Source organism: Puma concolor, chromosome D2, assembly GCF_028749965.1.
Source record: "Puma concolor isolate L17-30 chromosome D2, mPumCon1.1.hap2, whole genome shotgun sequence".
Classification (NCBI taxonomy): Eukaryota; Metazoa; Chordata; class Mammalia; order Carnivora; family Felidae; genus Puma; species Puma concolor.
The window spans coordinates 21,754,334-21,775,977 of record NC_141677.1 but is presented as its reverse complement, the minus strand read 5'-3'; the positions used below and the strand labels follow the sequence as shown (position 1 = coordinate 21,775,977).

General features: G+C 33.7%; 1 protein-coding gene across 3 annotated transcripts in view; it reads right to left on the bottom strand.

Annotated features, from left to right (window-relative positions):
* The window catches only part of PHYHIPL (phytanoyl-CoA 2-hydroxylase interacting protein like), a 103,568-nt gene that overhangs the window by 20,378 nt on the left and 61,546 nt on the right, over positions 1 to 21,644 (bottom strand). For all 3 annotated transcript variants that reach the window (XM_025918308.2, XM_086679755.1, XM_086679754.1), the window contains exons 2-4: positions 13,968 to 14,164; positions 11,898 to 12,072; positions 8,184 to 8,301 (exon numbers count right to left, since the gene is read on the bottom strand). In XM_025918308.2, the coding sequence (XP_025774093.1) occupies positions 8,184 to 8,301; positions 11,898 to 12,072; positions 13,968 to 14,164 (490 nt within the window). The remainder of the gene's footprint in view (positions 1 to 8,183; positions 8,302 to 11,897; positions 12,073 to 13,967; positions 14,165 to 21,644) is intronic.

Below are 21,644 nucleotides of genomic sequence, written 5' to 3'. Positions count from 1 at the left end.
TCATATGGAACCACAAAAGGCCCCGAATAGCCAAAGGAATTTTGAAGAAGAAGACCAAAGCAGGAGGCATCACAATCCCAGACTTTAGCCTCTACTACAAAGCTGTCATCATCAAGACAGCATGGTATTGGCACAAAAACAGACACATAGACCAATGGAATAGAATAGAAACCCCAGAACTAGACCCACAAACGTATGGCCAACTCATCTTTGACAAAGCAGAGAAGAACATCCAATGGAAAAAAGACAGTCTCTTTAACAAATGGTGCTGGGAGAACTGGACAGCAACATGCAGAAGGTTGAAACTAGACCACTTTCTCACACCATTCACAGAAATAAACTCAAAATGGATAAAGGACCTGAATGTGAGACAGGAAACCATCAAAACCTTAGAGGAGAAAGCAGGAAAAGACCTCTCTGACCTCAGCCGTAGCAATCTCTTACTCGACACATCCCCAAAGGCAAGGGAATTAAAAGCAAAAGTGAATTACTGGGACCTTACGAAGATACAAAGCTTCTGCACAGCAAAGGAAACAACCAACAAAACTAAAAGGCAACCCACGGAATGGGAAAAGATATTTGCAAATGACATATCGGACAAAGGGCTAGTATCCAAAATCTATAAAGAGCTCACCAAACTCCACACCCGAAAAGCAAATAACCCAGTGAAGAAATGGGCAGAAAACATGAATAGACACTTGTCTAAAGAAGACATCCGGATGGCCAACAGGCACATGAAAAGATGTTCAGCGTCGCTCCTTATCAGGGAAATACAAATCAAAACCACACTCAGGTATCACCTCACGCCAGTAAGAGTGGCCAAAATGAACAAATCAGGAGACTATAGATGCTGGAGAGGATGTGGAGAAACGGGAACCCTCTTGCACTGTTGGTGGGAATGCAAATTGGTGCAGCCGCTCTGGAAAGCAGTGTGGAGGTTCCTCAGAAAATTAAAAATAGACCTACCCTATATGACCCAGCAATAGCACTGCTAGGAATTTATCCAAGGGACACAGGAGTACTGATGCATAGGGGCACTTGTACCCCAATGTTCATAGCAGCACTCTCAACAATAGCCAAATTATGGAAAGAGCCTAAATGTCCATCAACTGATGAATGGATAAAGAAATTGTGGTTTATATACACAATGGAATACTACGTGGCAATGAGAAAAAATGAAATATGGCCTTTTGTAGCAACGTGGATGGAACCGTAGAGTGTGATGCTAAGTGAAATAAGCCATACAGAGAAAGACAGATACCATATGGTTTCACTCTTATGTGGATCCTGAGAAACTTAACAGGAACCCATGGGGGAGGGGAAGGAAAAAAAAAAAAAAGAGGTTAGAGTGGGAGAGAGCCAAAGCATAAGAGACTGTTGAGAACTGAGAACAAACTAAGGGTTGATGCGGGGTGGGAGGGAGGAGAGGGTGGGTGATGGGTATTGAGGAGGGCACCTTTTGGGATGAGCACTGGGTGTTGTATGGAAACCAATTTAACAATAAATTTCATATATAAATAAAAAAAAACCATAAAAAAAATCAACATGATGTGTCACATCAATAAGAGAAAAGATAAGAACCATCTGATCATTTCAATAGATGCAGATAAAGCATTTGACAATAACAACATCCTTTCATGATAAAAACCCTCAACAAAGTGGGTTTAGAGAGAACACACTGCCACATAATAAATGAAAAGCCCACATTTATATAAAAAACCCACAGAGAATATCAAACCCAAGTTTTCCCCCTAAGGTCTGGAATAAGACAAGGACGTCCACTCTCACCACTTTTATTCAACATAGAACTGGAAGTCAGTCTTAGTTACAGCAATCAAACAACATAATATCCAAATTGGTAAGGAAGAAGTAAAACTCTCACTATATGCAGATTACATGATACTATATATGGAAACCCTAAATGAGGCAACTGGATGGATCAGTCGGTTAAGTGTCCAACTCCTGGTTTCGGCTCAGGTCATGAACTCACGGTTCATGGGTTTGAGCCCCACATCAGGCTCTGCACTGTCAGTGCATTGACAGTGTAGAGCCTACTTGGGATTTTCTCTCTCTCGCCCTCTCTCTCTGCTCTTCCTGTGTGCTCTCTCTCTCTCTCAAAAAATAAATAAACAAAAAAAATCGTATTAACTCCACCAAAACCCTACTAGATCTGATACATGAATTCAGTAAAGTCACAGGATACAAAATCAATGTACAGAAATCCATTGCATTTCTACACACTAATAATGAAACAGAAGAAGGAGAAATTAAGAAAACAATCCCATATACAATTTCACCAAAAGCAATAAAATATCTAGGAATAAACTTAGCCAAAGATGTGAAAGACTTGTATTTTAAAAACTATAAAACAATGATGAAAAAAAATTCAAGATGACACAAAGAAATGGAAAGACATTCCATGCTTATGGGTTAGAAGAACAACTGTTAAAATGTCTATACTACCCAAAGCAATCTACAAATTTAATGCAATCCCTATCAAAATACCAACAGCACTTTTTGTAAAACTAGAACAAACAATTCTAAAATTTGTATAGAACTACAAAAGACCTCAAATAGCCAAAGGAGTCTTGGAAAACAAAGCTGGCGCTATCATAATTCCAGATTTAAAGTTGTATTAGAAAGTAGTAATAATGAAAACATTTTGGTACTGGAACAAAAACAGATGCATAGATCAATGGAATAGAATAGAAACCCCAGAAGTAAACCCACAAGTACATAGATTAATCTTATCTTTGACAAAAGAGGGAACACTATCCAATGGGAAAAAGTCTCTACAACAAATGGTGCTGGGAAACTACATGCAAAACAATAAAACTGGACCACTTTATTACACTATACACAAACATAAACTCAAAATAAAGACCTAACTGTGAGACCACAAATCATGAAAATTCTAAAAGAGAGCACAGGCAGTAATTTCTCTGACATTGGCCATAGAAACATTTTTCTAGATATGTCTCCTGAGGCAGAGGAAATAAAAGCAAAAATAAACTATTGGGACTACATAAAAATAAAAAGCTCCTGAACAGTGAAGGAAACAATCAACAAAATGAAAAGACAACCTATGGAATGGAGAAGATATTTGCAAGTGACATATGCAATAAAGGGTTAGTATCCAAATATATAAAGAACTTATACAACTCAACACCAAAAACCCCAAACAATCCAGTTAAAAATAGGCAAAAGATCAGACATTTCTCTAAAGAAGGCATCCAGTTGGCCAATAGACACATGAAAACACGTTCAACATCACTCATCATCAGGAAAATGCAAATCAAAACTACAATAAGATATTACTTCACACCTGTCAGAATGGCTAAAATCAATAACATAAGAAACAAATGTTGGCAAGGATATGGAGAAAAAGGAACCCTCTTACACTATTGGTGGGAATGCAAATTAGCATAGCCAATGTAGAAAACAGTATGGAGATTCCTCAAAAAGTTAAAAATAGAACTACCTTATGATTCCATAATTTCACTACTGGGTATTTACCCAAATACAAAATCCTAAATCAAAGGGATACAAGCACCCCTATGCTTACTGCAGCATTATTTATAATAGCCAAGTATGGAAGCAGCTTCAAGTGTCTGTTGACTGATGAATGGATCAAAAAGATGTGGTATATATGGTGTATGCAATGGAATATTACTTAGCAAAAAAAGGATGAAATCTTTCTATGTGCAACATGAGTAAAACTAGAGAGTATAAATATAAAGCTAAATGATATAAGTCAATCAGAGAAAGAAAAATAACATATGATTTCATACAGGTGATAGTTAAGAAACAAAACAAACGAGCAAAGTACAAAAGAGAGAGACAAACCAAGAAACAGACTTGTAACTATAGAGAACAACTGATGGTTACCAGAGGCCAGGTCAGTGGGAGGATGGGAGATATAGGGGATGGGATTAAAGAGTATACTTATCATGATGAATAAAAAAATAAAATAATAAAATAAAATAAATAAATATATAAATTAATAAAATAAAACAAAAAACAAAATAAAATACTAAACTTCTTTTAGTCATTCTTTTAAGGGTAGATATGCTGGTGACAAATTCCCCTTAATTTTCCTTCATCTGAGAATGTCTTGATTCCCCTTTATTCTTGAATGGTATTTTCACTAAATATAGGGTTCTGGGTTGACAGTCCTCTTTCAGAACTTAGAAATATTGTGTCACTTCTTTCTGGTCTACATGGTTTCCAATGATGATGTTATTCCAATTGTTTTTCTTCTATAGATGAGGTATCCTTTTTGTCTCTGATCAACTTAGAGGATTTGTTTTCTCTTCAATTTTCAAGAGTTTATAAAGTGTCTTGGAACAGATTTATTTTGGTTTATCCTATTTGGGATTTACTTAGCTTTTTTAATCTTTAGGTTTCTGTCCTTTGCCAAATTTGCAAACATATCAACTATTTTTTTCTCTGCATATTTTCTTAGCTCCTCCCTCTTCCTTCTTTCTTTTCGACACTAATGACATCAGTATTAGATATTAGATACTATAGTCCTACATGTCTGTGAAGCTATGCTCTTTTTTTTTTTTCAATTAATTTTCTCTTAATTCAGTTTGGATAATTTCTATTGTTCTATCTTCAAGCTTATGGATTCTTTCCTTTGTCCTCTTCATTTTGTTATGGAGTCTATCCACTAAGTTTTTACTTACAGGTTTTTTTTCAGTTATACAATATCCATTTAGTTCTTTATATCTTCTAGTTCTTTGTTGTTTCTATTTGTTTTAAGTACATTTGTCATTCCTTATTGAAAATTTTTTATGTTGGCTTTTTGAAAATCCTTGTCAGATAATGCTAAAATCTGTGTTATGTTGTCATTGATGTCTGTTGATCAGCTCTTCTCATTCAAGTTAAGATTTTCCTGATTCTTGGGACCATCAGTGGATTTCCATTTTTTCTTGGACTTTTGGAGGATTAGGTTATAACGCTGGGTCTTATTTAAATCTAGTTATTTCAGCAGGCCTCTTTTGGCTATGTATCAGAAGAAGAAGTGGACGAGTGTCACTTCATTGCTGTTAGGAGAGAAACGTCTAGGATTCCCAGTCAACCTCAAGGATACACGGAAGGAGATGACTACTGGGCAGACTAAGAGTAGAGGCTTTCACGAGGCTTCTGCTAATACAATCTACCTGGGAGAGGGAGAAGTTGTCTCAGTACTGCTCTGTACATGGCCTTCACTGATATGCAGAGGCAAACCTTATTCCTGGGCTGCAGTGAAAAGTCCTGGTTTCTGGTAGGACTGGGGTGATACCACCCCAGTAGGGAAGGTAGCACATTGCCACTGGTGTGGGGGGGTATAAGTCCCAGTTTCCCATTCAACTTTCTCTGACATCACCCCAGTAAGGGATGGAAGAGGAGGGAGGGTGCTTCCTTACAGGTGGGAGAAGGTGGAAGTATCCCTACTTGGCTTTGGCTGGTGAGAATGGAAAAAAAGTTATCCCCCATGGTGTTTGACTGAAGTAGGGCAATTACTGTCTAAAAGCTTTGTGTATTCAAGTCTATTTCTTTCCTAGTCATTTGGGTTAATAAAGGAGACTTTCTGAATTTTGTTTGATAGTTTTTGTCTTTATTTATTTTTTTTTTTGTTTTGTTTTTTGGTTTATGCCCATCAGCATTTTGGGGTTTCTGGCTTCTTTAGCACTCGGTCTGGAATATAAGAGCTAAAAAGAAAACTAAGGGAACTCATCACTGTGTTGTCCCTTGAGTCCCTCGGTCCCTAACTGGTTTATCTTCTCTCTACTTTTCAGTCTTCTTCCACCTTTCAGATTCTTATGTTTCTTTTACATACAAAGTCCAGAGTTTTTAGTCATACTTAGCAGGAAAAATAGGGAGAAGGGTGTCCACTCCATCTTGTCCTGGCTCAAAATTCTTACCCTTGTTACATTCTCACTAACAGAAACTGAATATCAATATGATATGTGTCCAACATGAATCTATAAACTCAATTAATGAAAAAATAGCATCAGAAATATAGAGTTAAGAACTTGGACTAGGAGAAACGTATTAGTGACAGGCATCAACTTTGGGCATATACAATCTAGCACCTAAAAGCACCGGGAATCCCTACATCTATCTACATATGAGGCTACCTAATGAACTTGAAAGAGTAAGAGAGAAAGTGATATTTTGATCTGGGGTAAGGGAAAGCAAGATTCACTTAGGAATTTACTTCTAGAGAAAGAGATCAAAATGAGCTCAATCCATATGAGTCAGAATTTACTTAATGCTTTTTCATCATTTATAATGACTTGGAAATCATTTAGTCAGATAAGTAAATGGTTCATTTCTATTCAAGCACTGTGATTAACAAGATGACATTTTAAATGGTTTGTGATAAAGGAAGTGGGTCCTGATTAGAGTTCATTACCTAAAAAGAAAATCAAGGTTCATTGAAGCTAATGTCTACTATTTTTTCAATAAAGTGTTTTAAGAAAGCAATGTTGAACAACTGTACCCAATGCCTTGGGAAGTATATTTATTTATATATACTGCATCAGGATATAATTTACATGGATTTTAAAACTGTCATGGAAACTCCAAAAAGGGAAAATTCCTTGTTAGTAAATAAATCTTTTGTACCAGTAGGTTGGAATCAATTATACAATATATACAATGACTTTTTCCAGGTTGTCTTTATCATTTTTTTTTTCCTTTTTGGAAGAATTTTTGCAAACAGGTGGTATAAATTTTAGTATCTAAGGACCTGAAAACAGGCTAGTTTTCACCCAAAGGGCAGAGAAAATCAAGGAAATACTGACCTCCAGTGGCCACCTACAATAGACATTGGCAATATTCTAAGAATTTAAACAGTACCAAAGATATTATATTGATGTATTTCTTATTAGGGAAAATAGCAATAGTAGATCATTTTTGTTTTCTGATTTTATGCTTAAAGAAAACCTTTCTTGTTGAATACATATGGTCATTCCCATTCACAATTGACAGGTACAATAATTTGTGTTATATTTGTGTTTGTACTCTCTAAATTAGGTAAATGGCATCCACCATGAATTATATACACTCAAGGGTAAATAATTTACCAGCTAAAAGAATTATGAACTAAACTCTGCGTTTATAAGATATTCAGGTATTAGGCAGGAATGGTTTTCAGCATCAAAAAAACCATGATACTCCAAAGTATTTCATTTGATGAAATCAGATGCCTAAATTTACCTCTCTCTCTGATTCCCTTTGAATTTTTCCACAGCTTGGAGCAGATATAAATCTAAAATCATGATTTTGATTTAAGAAAACTATAAAAGTATGAAGCTAATAAATAACAACAAAACTTCCTAACTTTTTTCATATATAATCTTTAACAACTTAAAGTTTAAAGTGAGACCAAGGCTTTTAAAATGATACATTATAGAGATTATTATGTAAAAGGTTTAGAACCTACATAGCATTTATCATTTTAAAAGTCTTAGTCTTATTTTAAAACCTACATCTCTCTATTTAGTGTCCTGAAAATTTCTTCTACAAATACAAAAGGATTGTTAAGTATTAAAACTCCCTCTAGTATGGATTTCTTTTGAATTTCCAGAAACCGCTTCCCAAGGTAAATATAGGCTACCTTCAAAATACTACTTGAACACCAGACTTCAAAAGTAAACACAGCAGACTGTCCTCATGAATAATTAATTCAAGATAATGGCTGAGAGATCTCCACTTAGAAGCCTGAAAATCCCACGAGATTCGTCATATTTAATGAATGTTACCTTTCAGCCTTTCATTTCCAATATCCTAAAGCTATCTACAAGAAGAGAATATTTAGGTGAGTTGATATATATTTAGAGGAGTTTGTACATGAAAGGTCAACAGTCTAAGCCCTTGAGCTTTAAGACCTTCTACTTAAATTGATAAGAATTGATATTACAAATGATTACAGAAATGAATGTAAGTACAGTGAAAAAAAATCCCACAATCTGAATTTTTCTACTCAATTATTCTGGAAAATAAAAGAGTATAATTAATCATTTTGAAAGGAAACTAAAATTAGTATTTCACAGAACTAGACTCAAGGGAAACCTGAGCCTAGAACTTGGAATGGCACTTAGTCAAGAAAATCACTATATATGTATATATGTATGTGTATATATATATATATATATATATATATATATATATATATATATTTCTATTCTTACCGAATATAGTCAAAATATTCTTTGTGTTGGTTACGATAAAAAACAGAAAATTTAAGCATCCGTCCTGCAATCACTTCAGCCTTCTCCAACAGCTGTGTTAGATGAACTTTTGAATAGTCTGAAAATAACAACAAAAAATTCTCTTACTAAAAATATATTACCAAAGGTGTCAACTACATGTTTAATAAATTGGAGATTATTAAAATCAACTTTAGGAAATTTATCTTAAATAGGAAGTTGCACTGAAAAAAAACATTCATTGTCTTTCTGTGGGACATTTTTCTTTCTACAAAAATGTATTTGTTTTATTTTGTTTTCTGGATACCCATGCATTTGTTTCACTCTCTGAAATTAAAGATCCTGAAGCAAAAATATTAAGTAAGGAATGCAGACTCTGCACAACCCAAGTAATGTCAATTGGCACCATACTAGGTACTAAATTTTCTGTAATCAACTGAAAAGTCAAATATAAGAAGTTTCTCACCTGCAATAAGTACAAATAAATTTAAAGGAGTAGCAATAATAATGCTCATTTAATTTACTCTTTAAATCTATGAGGTTAGCAAGGTAGATTATATATGACCATTTATTGACTGCAGAAATTGAGGCTTATCACAGTTTGATTCACCAAATGTTCATATATCTAGTAATTTAGACTAGTCTTCTGGCTTCTAGTTGGTGGTCTGCAGGTACACAGGACTCTTGAAAATCTCAAGCTTCTCTCCAAGTAATTTGATCTTTTCATCAACTTTTTGTTTTGAAAACTGGGGACTGTTATCAAACTCCTCTACCAGAATCTAAGCAAAAATTTTGTCTATAACGATTATAAGACTTTCCAAATAAAAGCAACCTAGTTGAACTGTTCATGGCAGCACAGTTTGTTTACTGACTGCTTTACTGGCTGACAAACATTTTAGATTAGAACATATGATGTAGAAGGCACCATGCAAATTAAATGATCAGGTTACAAGATCAAAAGGAATATTCTTCCTCTCAAAGAACTCCGTCTAAATTTACACATAAATATATAAACAAGTGTGACTTATTATGAGGTAAGCACAAGGTTTTATCTCTGACATAGACTAGACTAGAAGTAGATTAGTTGGTAGCATTCTATTTTGTTTTACTTCAATATTTTGCACTGTGCTTAGCACACAGTATGCACTCAATAAATGCTGAATAGATTAGCTATCCAGATTAAAAGACAATTTATACAAAAAGCTTCCTCAAAATTTACAGAGTCAAGGTTATTGATAAAGCTTAGGTAAAAGTCTCTGAATTATTTTGATAAAACTGAAACAATGAGCTTTAAACAGCTTAAGTTCCCTTTAAATTTTACTCATAGAAATTAAAAATGCAAAATAATTTGTAGAAAACTATTGTGGCACATTTAAAAGCTGGCATTTTATTATTCACCCATAACCTCCTTAGAAGAGTTATGAGATGTAGTTAAGTAAAAGAGCAACAGGGAGACCACTCTAAATGAAAGTAAGAAGACATAGGTTTTCCTTAATACACATAGAAATAAAACATGTACTCATAATGTTAAGTAGATTATAAAAGGGTGAATTATGATAGAGTGAATGTGTGTGCATCTATAGACAGATAGGTATTTCTGAACTGGAAATGCCAAAAATCTTCCTTAAGCTAAAGAAGAAACATTTCACACTTTTCCCTAATGTCAAATGGGGATTTTAGCAGGTAAATTATAGCTCTTTTTATTGGACAAATACTATAATTTTGTTTACTGCAGTCCTATGGAAAATAACATGTATTAAAACAATGTCACAAAAGACTGTGTCTCTTACTTATGGGTCTCACTTAGATTAAATTTCCCTGGTAGGAGACAATGAAAGTAAGGGGAAAGAAATGCAGTAAAAAGAGTAAACATGAGGTAGACTCCAAAGCGAAATTTTAATTCAGGAATAAAACTGAGGGGATATATTAATTCCAATATAACACATCAAATATATATAAAAGTTATGTCAATGAGAATTCTTTACTATTAATGTTACTCACTATTAATACAATATAAAAATCAACTGTTTCATTACTGATAACTTAACTATAATTAATAGCATATTTCATCTATTCCAGAATGTATTTCTTAAGTTTTTGAGAGCCATTTGTATTTTTATTTGTTTATTTATTTTTATATTTTGAGAACAAGTGCACATGCATGCATGCAAGCAGGGAAGAGCAGTGGGAAAGAGGGAGAGAATCTTAAGCAGGCTGAATATCATGGCCATAAGATCACGACCTGAGCTGAAATCAAGAGTTGGATGCTTAACCAACTGAACCAGCCAGGTGCCTCTGAAAATGTATTTTCTTCACATTTAGCTTCTCTGACATGAGTCTTACAATAGCTGTGATATGAAAACACTGTCTCATAGTTTAATTGATAGTATTTTTCCTTAGTGATATATAAAATGGTGGATCTTATAATTAGTATCTTTGATAAGAAATACGGTACCAGAGAGATATTATTTTCCTTGCTCTCAAAGACTGAAATCCTTAGCAATCAAGGATGTTATAATCCTTAGCAACTTCCTAATAAAAAGGTTGAAGATAAAATCAAAATCACACAGAATTAAAATTTTATCCATTTAACATACCCATAGGAAACGTTTTACACTGAGTTTAAGAAAAACACAAGATAGTGAGAGTATGTACTGAGTATGTATGCATGTACTGTAGCTAAGTATGTACTGAGTGAGGCTACAGGGGGAAAATAATGCATGTGTGAGGCTATGGTGGGGGGAAGCTGATTTATCTGAAGGATGCCTCAGCTGTGGAAAATTTCTAAGCAACCTACAATAGTTGAGGCAAATTTTTAAGACTTCTTAATTCAAGCTCCTTTATGTTGATAAAACATTTAGCCTCTCTCTACAAATTTTCAGAGGAAACAATCACCTGTACAAAGAGGAAACAAAGCCCCATTCTAAGAAACAAGGAGAGGATGACAGATGTATTAAGGTAGAGATATTTTTGTACCACTTCAACACCTATTTAAGTGTGCACTAAATATTTGTTTCTTAAATGAATGAATAAACAGGTAAATGAATGAGATGAATGGTAACATTTCCATCTAATGGAATATTAAATTATATTTCAAGATCAAAGGGGATGGGCTCTCCACATCAGATATCTGAAGGCCAAATGGCTATGAGGTACTTTCTAATGAAGCAGACACACACACACACACACACACACACACACACACACACACACACCGGACACTAGTTTAGATACAAATTTTCAGCATTCAAGTGAAAAATCTAGTAACATTTTGCTAGGTACAGTCATTAAGATCTGCATCCATTTCCCTAAGTTACAGAAAGATGTTCCTGGCTTCCTTGTTTCAGTATCTGTGAAAAAAAAAAAAAAAAAAAAACTCTCTCTCAAAACAAAGCTTAAAATATGCTGAGTATATTTTCAAACTACACCAGTTTTATTTGCAAAGTTTTTATTTTGAAAAATCAAACTATGCAGAAAAGAACTGATTTAATGTCATCTCAGATCACTCCAACCAATACAGCATAGTTTGTTCTGTTACACAGTGCTACTGGCAATGCAAACATAATCAATGCAGTTCATATCACCTTATAATTAAAAATATTTTAAATATGTAATTAGCTTTTTAGGAACTATTAAATATTTTTCTGTATATTTATTAAATATTAAATATTTTTCTGTATTTTTCTGTTCTCTTACCTGCTGTGCAGAATTCTATAATTTCACTCCATTCAGACACAACATAATCACCATCAACCTGTTTTGAGGCAGTCTGCACTGCGACTGTATACTCAGTTCTTGGGCTCAAAAACCAGTGTCCACGGACAGTCATTGGCAAGGGAACAGCTTTTGCCACCAATTTTGTTGGAACATCCTAAGACAAAAAGACAGAAAAATAGGAAAGGGGAATGAAGGAAGGTAGGAAAGAAGGGAGGGAAGAAATCAGTTAATTTAGCAGTATAACTTGAATCAATTATAAACAATTTGGAGGAATTTATTAAATTCCTGGCTGATGACAGAATTTTCATTTTTAAAGATATTTAACAATTATATTCAAATCTCTTATTCTCCAGATGTAAAAAACAAGGCCCAACTTGATCAAGAGACATACCCAAGGTCATACAGCTAATTAATGACATAAATGTACTTAGGTTCCTGTTTTCTTGAGTCTTGTTCTTCTCTGTATACTCCTTATATGTGCACCTTAAAACACAATATTCTAATACTAAATGATAAAACAAAACAAAAACCTCTAAAATTCCAAACATGACCGAAATAAAATTCAATGATTTTGTATTTTAAAATATATTTGTTTAATTTATACTACCAATCAGTTTTACCAGAGTAGCCCATTACTAAATATTTTATATGTGAAGGGAGAGCACATTTTAAAAACAGCTATTTTAAGATAAATTAATCCATTTTATATACAAAAGAGGTGATATCTGTTTCAGCTATATTCAAGTATGGAGCTTATGTGTCATAGAAATGTTTAGATATTTCCAAACAATGATTAATAAGGTAATTAAACTTGCTAGTTGAATATTCACTACATTTCCAAAGACATGTTTTTCTAAGTATGGAATAAAGAAAAGTGGGTCAAATCTTGATCTAATCATCATTTCACATTAAGTATTTCAAAGATACTTCAAGGAAATATTTCAAAACTACTTCAAGAAGGCAAATGTCAGCAAAGAGAGTATCCATAACCATAAAGCATAATTAAACTCGGAACATGGTTAGAACAATGACTTATCGATCTTGTTCTCTCACACTTATCTGTACATATAATTCTCATTTATCATCAGTGTATATAACTGCATTTGGTAAAAGGCATAATTTCCAGACAAGATAAGACAGCTCTTCCAAAAGATTTGCTGAGTTAAAACTTAGTATCAATATTTAAAAAAAGACCAGTTTTCACCAGTAAAAATACTGAAACATAAGAATACTTAAACCAGATAAATATTTTTCTCTCTATACTACCTCTGATGTCTATGTAGGGAGACAGGTATCAGAATAGATATGTGGTAAGCAGACTGTTAAAAGAATAAATATCAGAAAGGTGTTACATGTCTAAGACATTTAATGGTTGATTTGTATTTTCAAACCATAAAATAGAATAAATAAAGCAATTTTCAGCCCTAAAGTATTTTACAAATACCCTAAAGTTTATAAGCTACATAAAATTCCTCTTTTGGAAGTTATTATAGGGAAAAATGTGTGCTTCAATGAAGACTATGCATTGCTTATAGTGTACTCTTCTGGCTATCTTCTTCTGATTCTGTGGAAGCTATTTTATAACACTGTAATTTGTAGATATTCTTGTCTAAATACATGCAAACGAATTTTGTCCAATTCTCTCTTCTGGCCCTTACTCCGTCATGACCCCAAACCAGTTTTGCCTCTACTTATACATTTATTTCAGTATTCTGATCCATAACCGTGTACATTCTTTGGATTATCCTTTGAAACACCTCAGCAGTTAATTAGTAAGTTAAATCTTAAACACATGTTCATTTTTATGTCTATATGAGAGTCATGATTTTACCTTTTCTGGGAAAAACTGTATTTTAATAGTATACTTGACATTTCATTTTCCTAAAAAAATCTCTTAGAATAGAATTTTAAACTGACATGTAATTTTTATTCTTCCAATGTCAAACACATCATATAAGTAATTAATAGAACATTATTCCTTTTAAAATGTCCTCATATTTATAAAGTTTTTAAGATGCAAATGAATATAAGTGTGTGTTAAGATTTTACCTTGTGTTTAAATTTATTGGAGTTCTTGTTCTCTTTCTTATTGAGGTCAATGAAATAGTGTGTAATACGGTCCTTTGACTTTGAATCCATTTCCCATGAAATCTTGAATGAGTCACATGTAATGTTGCTTATTTTGATGTTATGTGGTACTGGAAGTTCTTCCATTTCTGCTATGCCACTGTCTTGTGATTTGTTCCCTGCAAGAAAACAAGGCACAGGTAGTTTCCAACTACTGTATTTTTCCAGAAAAAGCCATCAGTTGTGTATACAGTTCTGAACTCAATTATCTAACTACTAAATCTGAGATTTCATTTTGTTCATGAAATAATTTGAGTGCTAATGATAGCTAATGTCATTTACAAAATCATTTTACCAATGAAAAAAGCAGAACTGAATTAGAAGAACTGAATGCGGAACCTCTACATTTTCAATTTACTTTTCCAATTTCTGTTTTCATAGAATGTAAACAAAACATTGATAATCCATCTGTCTAATCTATGAAAGATGAGTCTTACATTGTAGATTCCATCTGAAAAGCCCCAAGAGATCATTTTTCGTACATGACCAATTAATTCTGCTCTAAAGTAATGTCAGGTGTTTTAAACTAGATGATGCCAAAAATGTTGCTAATGAAAGAATCCAGTCAAATAAAAAAATATTCTTTAAAAAATATATGAGGTGTCAGTGATAGTCTATAAACATTTTTCTTCCTTTTTCCTTTAGTTTTGGATTTATGTATAGAAACAGGATGTGATGTGATGGTTATACTACATATACAGATAATATTGAAGACCATTCTCTTACAAGTTATTATGTCAAGGATATTCTAGGAATCTTTTTACCAGTTGTGCCTTGATAAATTTAATTTTGAGTATTAAGACAATAAATAAGGCTAAAAGAGAAAAAAACAACTGCCAAGTTGATTGATATCATTAAAATCTTGAAGAACTTGATCTAACATGTGGTTACTTTAAAGACAGTTTCCTCCATTTCCAGTAAGAGGAACGGACAAACTAAAAAAGAAACTTTAGCTAACAGTATAAAGTAAAATATGATGGAGGATAGGTCAAAAAGAGAAAAACTATGAATTTGCCAAGTTTGTTTCATAGTGAAAGACATACTGGATCAAATTTTACTCCACTTCTCCTTCCTATGTTCCTTTCCCCCAAGCCAACATAAAATTCAATGCCCCAGAGGAGAAAAAATAAGTGTAATTGTTATTCATATGATAAAAAGTGGTAGATCACAAATCAGCTACATAATTTGTTCTTTAATGGAATAAAATAGCATCTCTTGATGAACAAAAATTAAAAACAACAAAAATGAATGTGGAAAAAAAGTGGAAGGCAGTAACTTCCACTTGCAGATTAGATTGTATTCTCCTGCCCTCATATTCCCATCTCAATTGTGAATATACAACTGTTGACACTTCCCAGTTTTATTAAATCTTTCACCCATGTTGTCTCATATCAAGTTGTGTTGTGATCAGGGGAACCTGATGGCAACTGAAAACTAATCCCAAAATAACTTAAATTCTTGGGGCACCTCATCACTCAGCTGGTTGAGCATCCAACTCTTGATTTCGGTTTAGGTCATGATCCCAGGATTGTGGGATCAAACCTTGTGTTGGGCTCCACACTGAGCATGGAGTCAGCTTAAGATTCTCTCTCTCCTTCTCTCTCTGTCCCTCTTCTCTGCTTGCATGTTCTCTCTCTAATAAAAAAAAAATAACTTACATTCTTTATTGTCATTTCTTGAACAATACTTTTAAAAATCCTTCTTTCTGGGGCACCTGAGTAGCTTATTTGGTTAAGCATCCAACTCTTGGGTTCGGCTCAGAATATGATCTCGCGGTTCATGGGATCAAGCCCTGCATTGGGCTCCAGAGTGACAGCATGGAGCCTGCCTGGGATTCTCTCTCTACCTCTCTCTCTGCCCCTCCCCCACTTATGTGTATGCACTCTCTCTCAAAATAAAGAAATAAGCTTTATACACACACACACACACACACACACACACAAACACACACATACATATATCCCTCTTTCTTCTATGTACCTTCCCCTCACACCCCAGTTTCCCCAGATTCCCTCTCTATAAAACTGCCACAGAAATTACTCTCTCACCCTTTTCTTTCCTTCCCATCTGGACTAACAGAATCCCCAAATTGCTTGGGACTTAAATGAAGCCTTTTAGAAGTCAAGGGAAGGAAAGAAACTAAGTAGAATCCTTTTAATGGACTTGGGAAAAGGAAGGCAATAAATACTCAAACATTAGTAATTTTTGTTCTATTTAGAAAAGCTCAAAGTTTTTACCTATTATTCTGATTGCAAATTATCTTTAAAATACAAGTAACACTACTGAAAAACTTTCTGGACGCTAATGGTAGAAGTTTCTGTAGAACTCATTTACATTATGATTCTGTATAATTTCATAACAACTGAGTGGAAAAAGTGTTATTTAAGATCATACAGAGGAAAAGAAAGCTATTTTACATTTGATCCAATTTAATGAAAATGCAATTTCAACATATAAACACTAAGATACAAAATTTTTCCATTTAAAATTCCACTATTGTTGCAGAATTTCAACAAGTGAAGACAGTAGTGAAAAGTTGAGGACATAGCATTCTAAATAGAGGCAGTGGAAAAAGCATTAAGAAACAATTCGTCTTCATTTTAGTTAATTCAGCACATGGTATATGAAAAAAATAGTGAGAATGCTGAAAAAGGAGACTAGAGATGTGTCAAGAAAGTTGAGAAATTATCTAAGAGAAAAAAAAACTTATGATTCATTTAGATGGAGTTCAATATGTTTAATACTGAAGACATTTACTATAATTTATTGCCAGACTCTCATAATTAGTTCAAATGTGCCCTTCAAACATACCAAGAAGGCAATTTTTAAATATCCATGAGTGTCCAGCATAATTCTACATTTTTAAGAAGATGGCTGAGAAGTACACACAGGCTCTGTATTAAATGGATCTTGAAAAGATCTAGACTCACTAAAACATTTTAAGTGTACAAAAGAATAATAAGCCTACGTCACATCTACCTGTAGTAGCACATACTTCAATCTATGAATAAACTGCGTTGTTACAGCATTATGAACTTCTATATATCAATAAAATACTGTCAATATATTCTATATATTATCCAATCTATAAGAAATGGAAATCCTTGAAATTTGCTTTTTTCCTCCTTTCCTCTCAAGAATTAGAAAAGCTGTTCTAAACAAACATTATTCATTACAATTCTTATTCCTTAATTTTAGGGCCATGTTACAAAACAGAAATCATGAAACATAATCTATTTGTCTCATTTATAACATATGTGTATGCATTCATCTGTGTGAAAATACAATACACACATACAATGATATATTTTTTCTTTTAATAGCCTTATACAGAGATTTAAATTACTTTAGCTATCAAAGTCCTTCATTAACCACCTTAGAATCTGAGATGTTTTCTTTGTATTTATCTTTTTGAAAGATACAGTAGAGAAAAAAGTTATTTGGTAATCAGGATTACCTTATGAAGTGTATGACTCAATTTGATAAAGTAGCTTTATCTTGAATAAAGATGAAAAGTATACCTGCTTAATAACCTAGATGTACTCTTGTAACAACTGGAATAGACCATCTTTCTCTTTATTGAGGGCCTCTATATTTTTAGCATATTTCTTGTACCATTGCCCCTTTGCCCCACCAGTTTTGCTATGAAAATAACGAGTGACTTTTCTTCTTCATAATAGAGTGGTACAATAGAAGCTAATCTAAAATCTTAGTTACAGTAGTTAAAAGGGAATCAATGACTCAGCTTGAATAAAGTAAGAAAATGTTTTTGTTGTTTTTTTTTTAAGTAATAAAGTAGTTGGTTGCCTGGGTGGCTCAGTTGGTTGAGCTGACGTCTCAGGTTATGATCTTGCAGTACATGAGTTCAAGCCCTGTGTCAGGCTCTGTGCTGACAGCTCTAAGCCTGGAGCCTATTTCAGATTCTGTGTGTCTCCCTCTCTGTCTGCCCCTCTCCCTGCTTGTGCTCTGTCTCTGTCTCAAAAATAAACAAACGTTAAAAATTTTTTTAAGTAATAAAGTAGTTAGTTTTAATAATAAGCCCTGAGCTATCTTTCTAAGAAAGAAATTGCAGGTATTAGGTTACTTCCCTTAAAAATAGCAACCATGAGGCAATTTTCTCATATCTTTTTTCTTTCCTAAAATTTAGTGATAAAAAAATCTTTTACTACAGTACCTATCAGCATATTTATTTTATACTTAGAGTTTTATGTGTATATATTTAAATTAATATATATTTTAATAACTTTCATTACAAACTCAGAGATATAGTCTGTTATATACTTTTCCTCTTCATAAAAACAACTTTAAAATTCTGCAATACTTTTAAAGCCATGAAAGAAAAACTAATTAAGACAGTAATAAATAGTAACCACAACAAAACATTAAACTGTTCTATGCTTTACTTAATATTTAGGAAAAAACACAAAGAAGAAGATAAAAATCACTTGCAATCTCTATACTATTAACATATTGTGCTTAATGTTTTGTAACCTGTTTTTCATCTAATAGATTGTGAACATTTTCACATGACTACACATAATTCTAAACTTGGTGTATTTTATTCTACTAATCAGTCATTTTGATACTAGACATGTAGATTGTTTCCAGTGTTTTCCTGCAATAACGCTTCAGTCAACTCTATTCTAAATGTATTTTTGTGTATATCTATGATTATTTATCTCTGGATAAATGCCAAGATACGCAAATATTGAATCACATTTGTTTTCATCAATGTATATTCCCAACTACTCTATGTGTCCTTTTTTACACCCTTATCAATTCCATTTATTGCTATTTAAAACATCCATGTGTTTCTATGGGCAAAAGTTAAACTTTATTTTATCTTAAAAAAGTAAAAAAATGGGGCGCCTGGGTGGCTCAGTTGGTTAAGCGGCTGACTTCGGCTCAGGTCATGATCTCACGGTCCGTGAGTTCGAGACCCGCGTCGGGCTCTGTTGCTGACAGCTCAGAGCCTGGAGCCTGTTTCAGATTCTGTGTCTCCCTCTCTCTGACCCTCCCCGTTCATGCTCTGTCTCTCTCTGTCTCAAAAATAAATAAACGTTAAAAAACAAATTTAAAAAAAAAAGTAAAAAAAAAAAAAAAAAAAAGAGCCTTGACCTAAATCTCACACCATATACAAAAATTAGCTCAAAATTGATTTAAAAAAATAATGTAAAACATAAAAACCATAAAACTCTTAGAAAAAAAAAAAGAAAGTCTTTGGGATCTAGCTTAAGTGAAGAGATCTTGGACTTCAGCCAAAGCACAATCCATAAAAGGAAAAATATTCAGATCGTCTCATTCTTACTTTTTGGTCTACTTGAAGTATCTTTCTACCATTGTGTTTCAGCTTATTTCCCTTTCAGTGTCTAAAACATTTTGCTTTCTATATCTTGATGCTACAGCATATGTGTGTATTACATTGTATAAAAATATAAATATACTTATTTTAAATATCAAAACTTACACATACACTTGCAGACTGTATATGGCACTATTTGCAGTCAAGAGAAATGTAAACAAACAAAGATGCAGTATTAAATCATAACTCCATAAAATTAACTGTAGTACATACTGAACTACTGTAATTTCATAGCCACCTCCTATTGCTATTGTGGTGAGCACAAGTGTTGCAAGTATATGGTTAAAACACGGTATGATGCTAATCATCTCCACATGAGCAGTTTGTCCCTCCACTAAACTGCATATTGCAATAAAAAGTGATCTCTTGCAGTTCTCATGTAGTTTTTGTGTTTACTGCAGTACTGTAAACCTTGAATAACACTATGAGACCCATATGAAATGCCATTAGTGATGTTGGCAGTGCTCCCAAGAAACAGACACATTTCATGACATACAAGAAAAAGTTGAATTGCTTGATATGTACTGAAGATTGTGATCTTCAGCTGTGGTTGCCCACCATTCTAAGATAAATGAATCCCATGTAAGAAAGAACCACTGTAAAAAAAAAAAGAAAAGAAAAAGAAAAAGAAAAAAAGAAAAACAAAATGAAAATCGTGAGGGTTTCACTGCAGCTGTGCTAGCAGGCATGAAAACCTTATACTTTTTGTGAAATACATTTTTATCTCATTGAAAATGCAGCTTTTATGTGGGTGCAGGATGGCTATAAGAAAGGCATATCTATAGAATCTCATATGATTCCATAAAAAGCTATATGACAACTTAAAGCAAAAGGAAGGTGACAGATCTAAAGCTAGAGCACTTAATGCCAGCCAAGGATGGTTTGATAATTTTAGAAAGAGGTTTAGCTTAAAAAATGTCAAGGTTAACAGGAGAGGCAGCTTCTGCTAACCATGTGGCAGTAGATGAGTTCCCAGATACCATTACAAAAATCATTGAGGTGAAAAGATATATGCCTGAACAAGTATTTAATGCAGATGAAAGTGCCCTATTCTGCAGGGGTGGGGGGAGAAATGCCACATAGGACATTATTAGCAAGTGAGAGAAGTGAGCAGGAGGAAATTGGTTAACAAATGCAGTTGGGCTTACGATCAGGACTGCCTGATCTATAAAGCTGCTAACTGCCAAGCCTTGAAAGGAAAAGATAAATACCAGCTGTCAGTCTTTTGGTTGCACAAGATGGCCTAAACAATGAGAGCCCTTTCTTTGGATTGGTTCTATTGATGACTTGTCCCTAAATTCAGGAAGTACCATGCCAGTAAGGGACTACTTTTCAAAGTTCTTTTGATATTGGACAATGCTGCTGGCCACCCTGAACCCTATGAATTCAATACCAAAGGCATCAAAGTAGTCTACTCACATCCAAACACAATGCCTCTAATTTAGCCTCTAGATAAGGGTGTCATGAGGACATTTAAAAGGCTAATTACACACAGTACTGTATGGAAAAGATTATCAACACTATGGAAGAGAGCACTGATAGAAAGAAAATCATGCAAGTCTGGAAGGATTACACAATTGAAATTACTATCATTGTTAGTAGAAAAAGCTGTGAAAGCCATCAAACCCCAAACAATAAATATCTGCTGCAGAAAACTGTGTTTCACCAATCATGAAACCATGAAAGAGATTTTGGATATGGCAAAAAAGTTGGGGGGTGAAGACACAGATCTTGGAGAAATTCAAGAGCTAATAAACACCATACCAGAGGAAATTACAGAAGACAACTTGATAGAGATGAGAACTTATGGACCAGTGCCAGCAATGAGAAAAAGATGTAGAAAAATCAGTACCAGAAAACAAACTGAAATCAGACAATCTGACAGAAGGGCTCTGAGTATTCAGGACTTCTTTTCCTTCTTTTATGACAATGGACCTTTCTATGATATGGGCACTGAAACTAAAGCAATTGGTGAAAGAAGGATTGGCAACATATAGAAACATTTTTAGAAACATGGAAAAGCAAAAAGTCAGATAGAAATTACAATGTATCTCCATGAAATTACACCAGATGTGCCTCCCTCTCCTGCTTCCCTTTCTACCTCCTAAACCTCTGCCACTCCTAAGACAGCAAGACCAATCCCTTCTCTTCCTACTCTTCCTCAGCCTACTCAGCATGAAGACAAAAACGAAGACCTTTATGGTGATTCCCTTCTACTTAATGAATAGTGAATAATC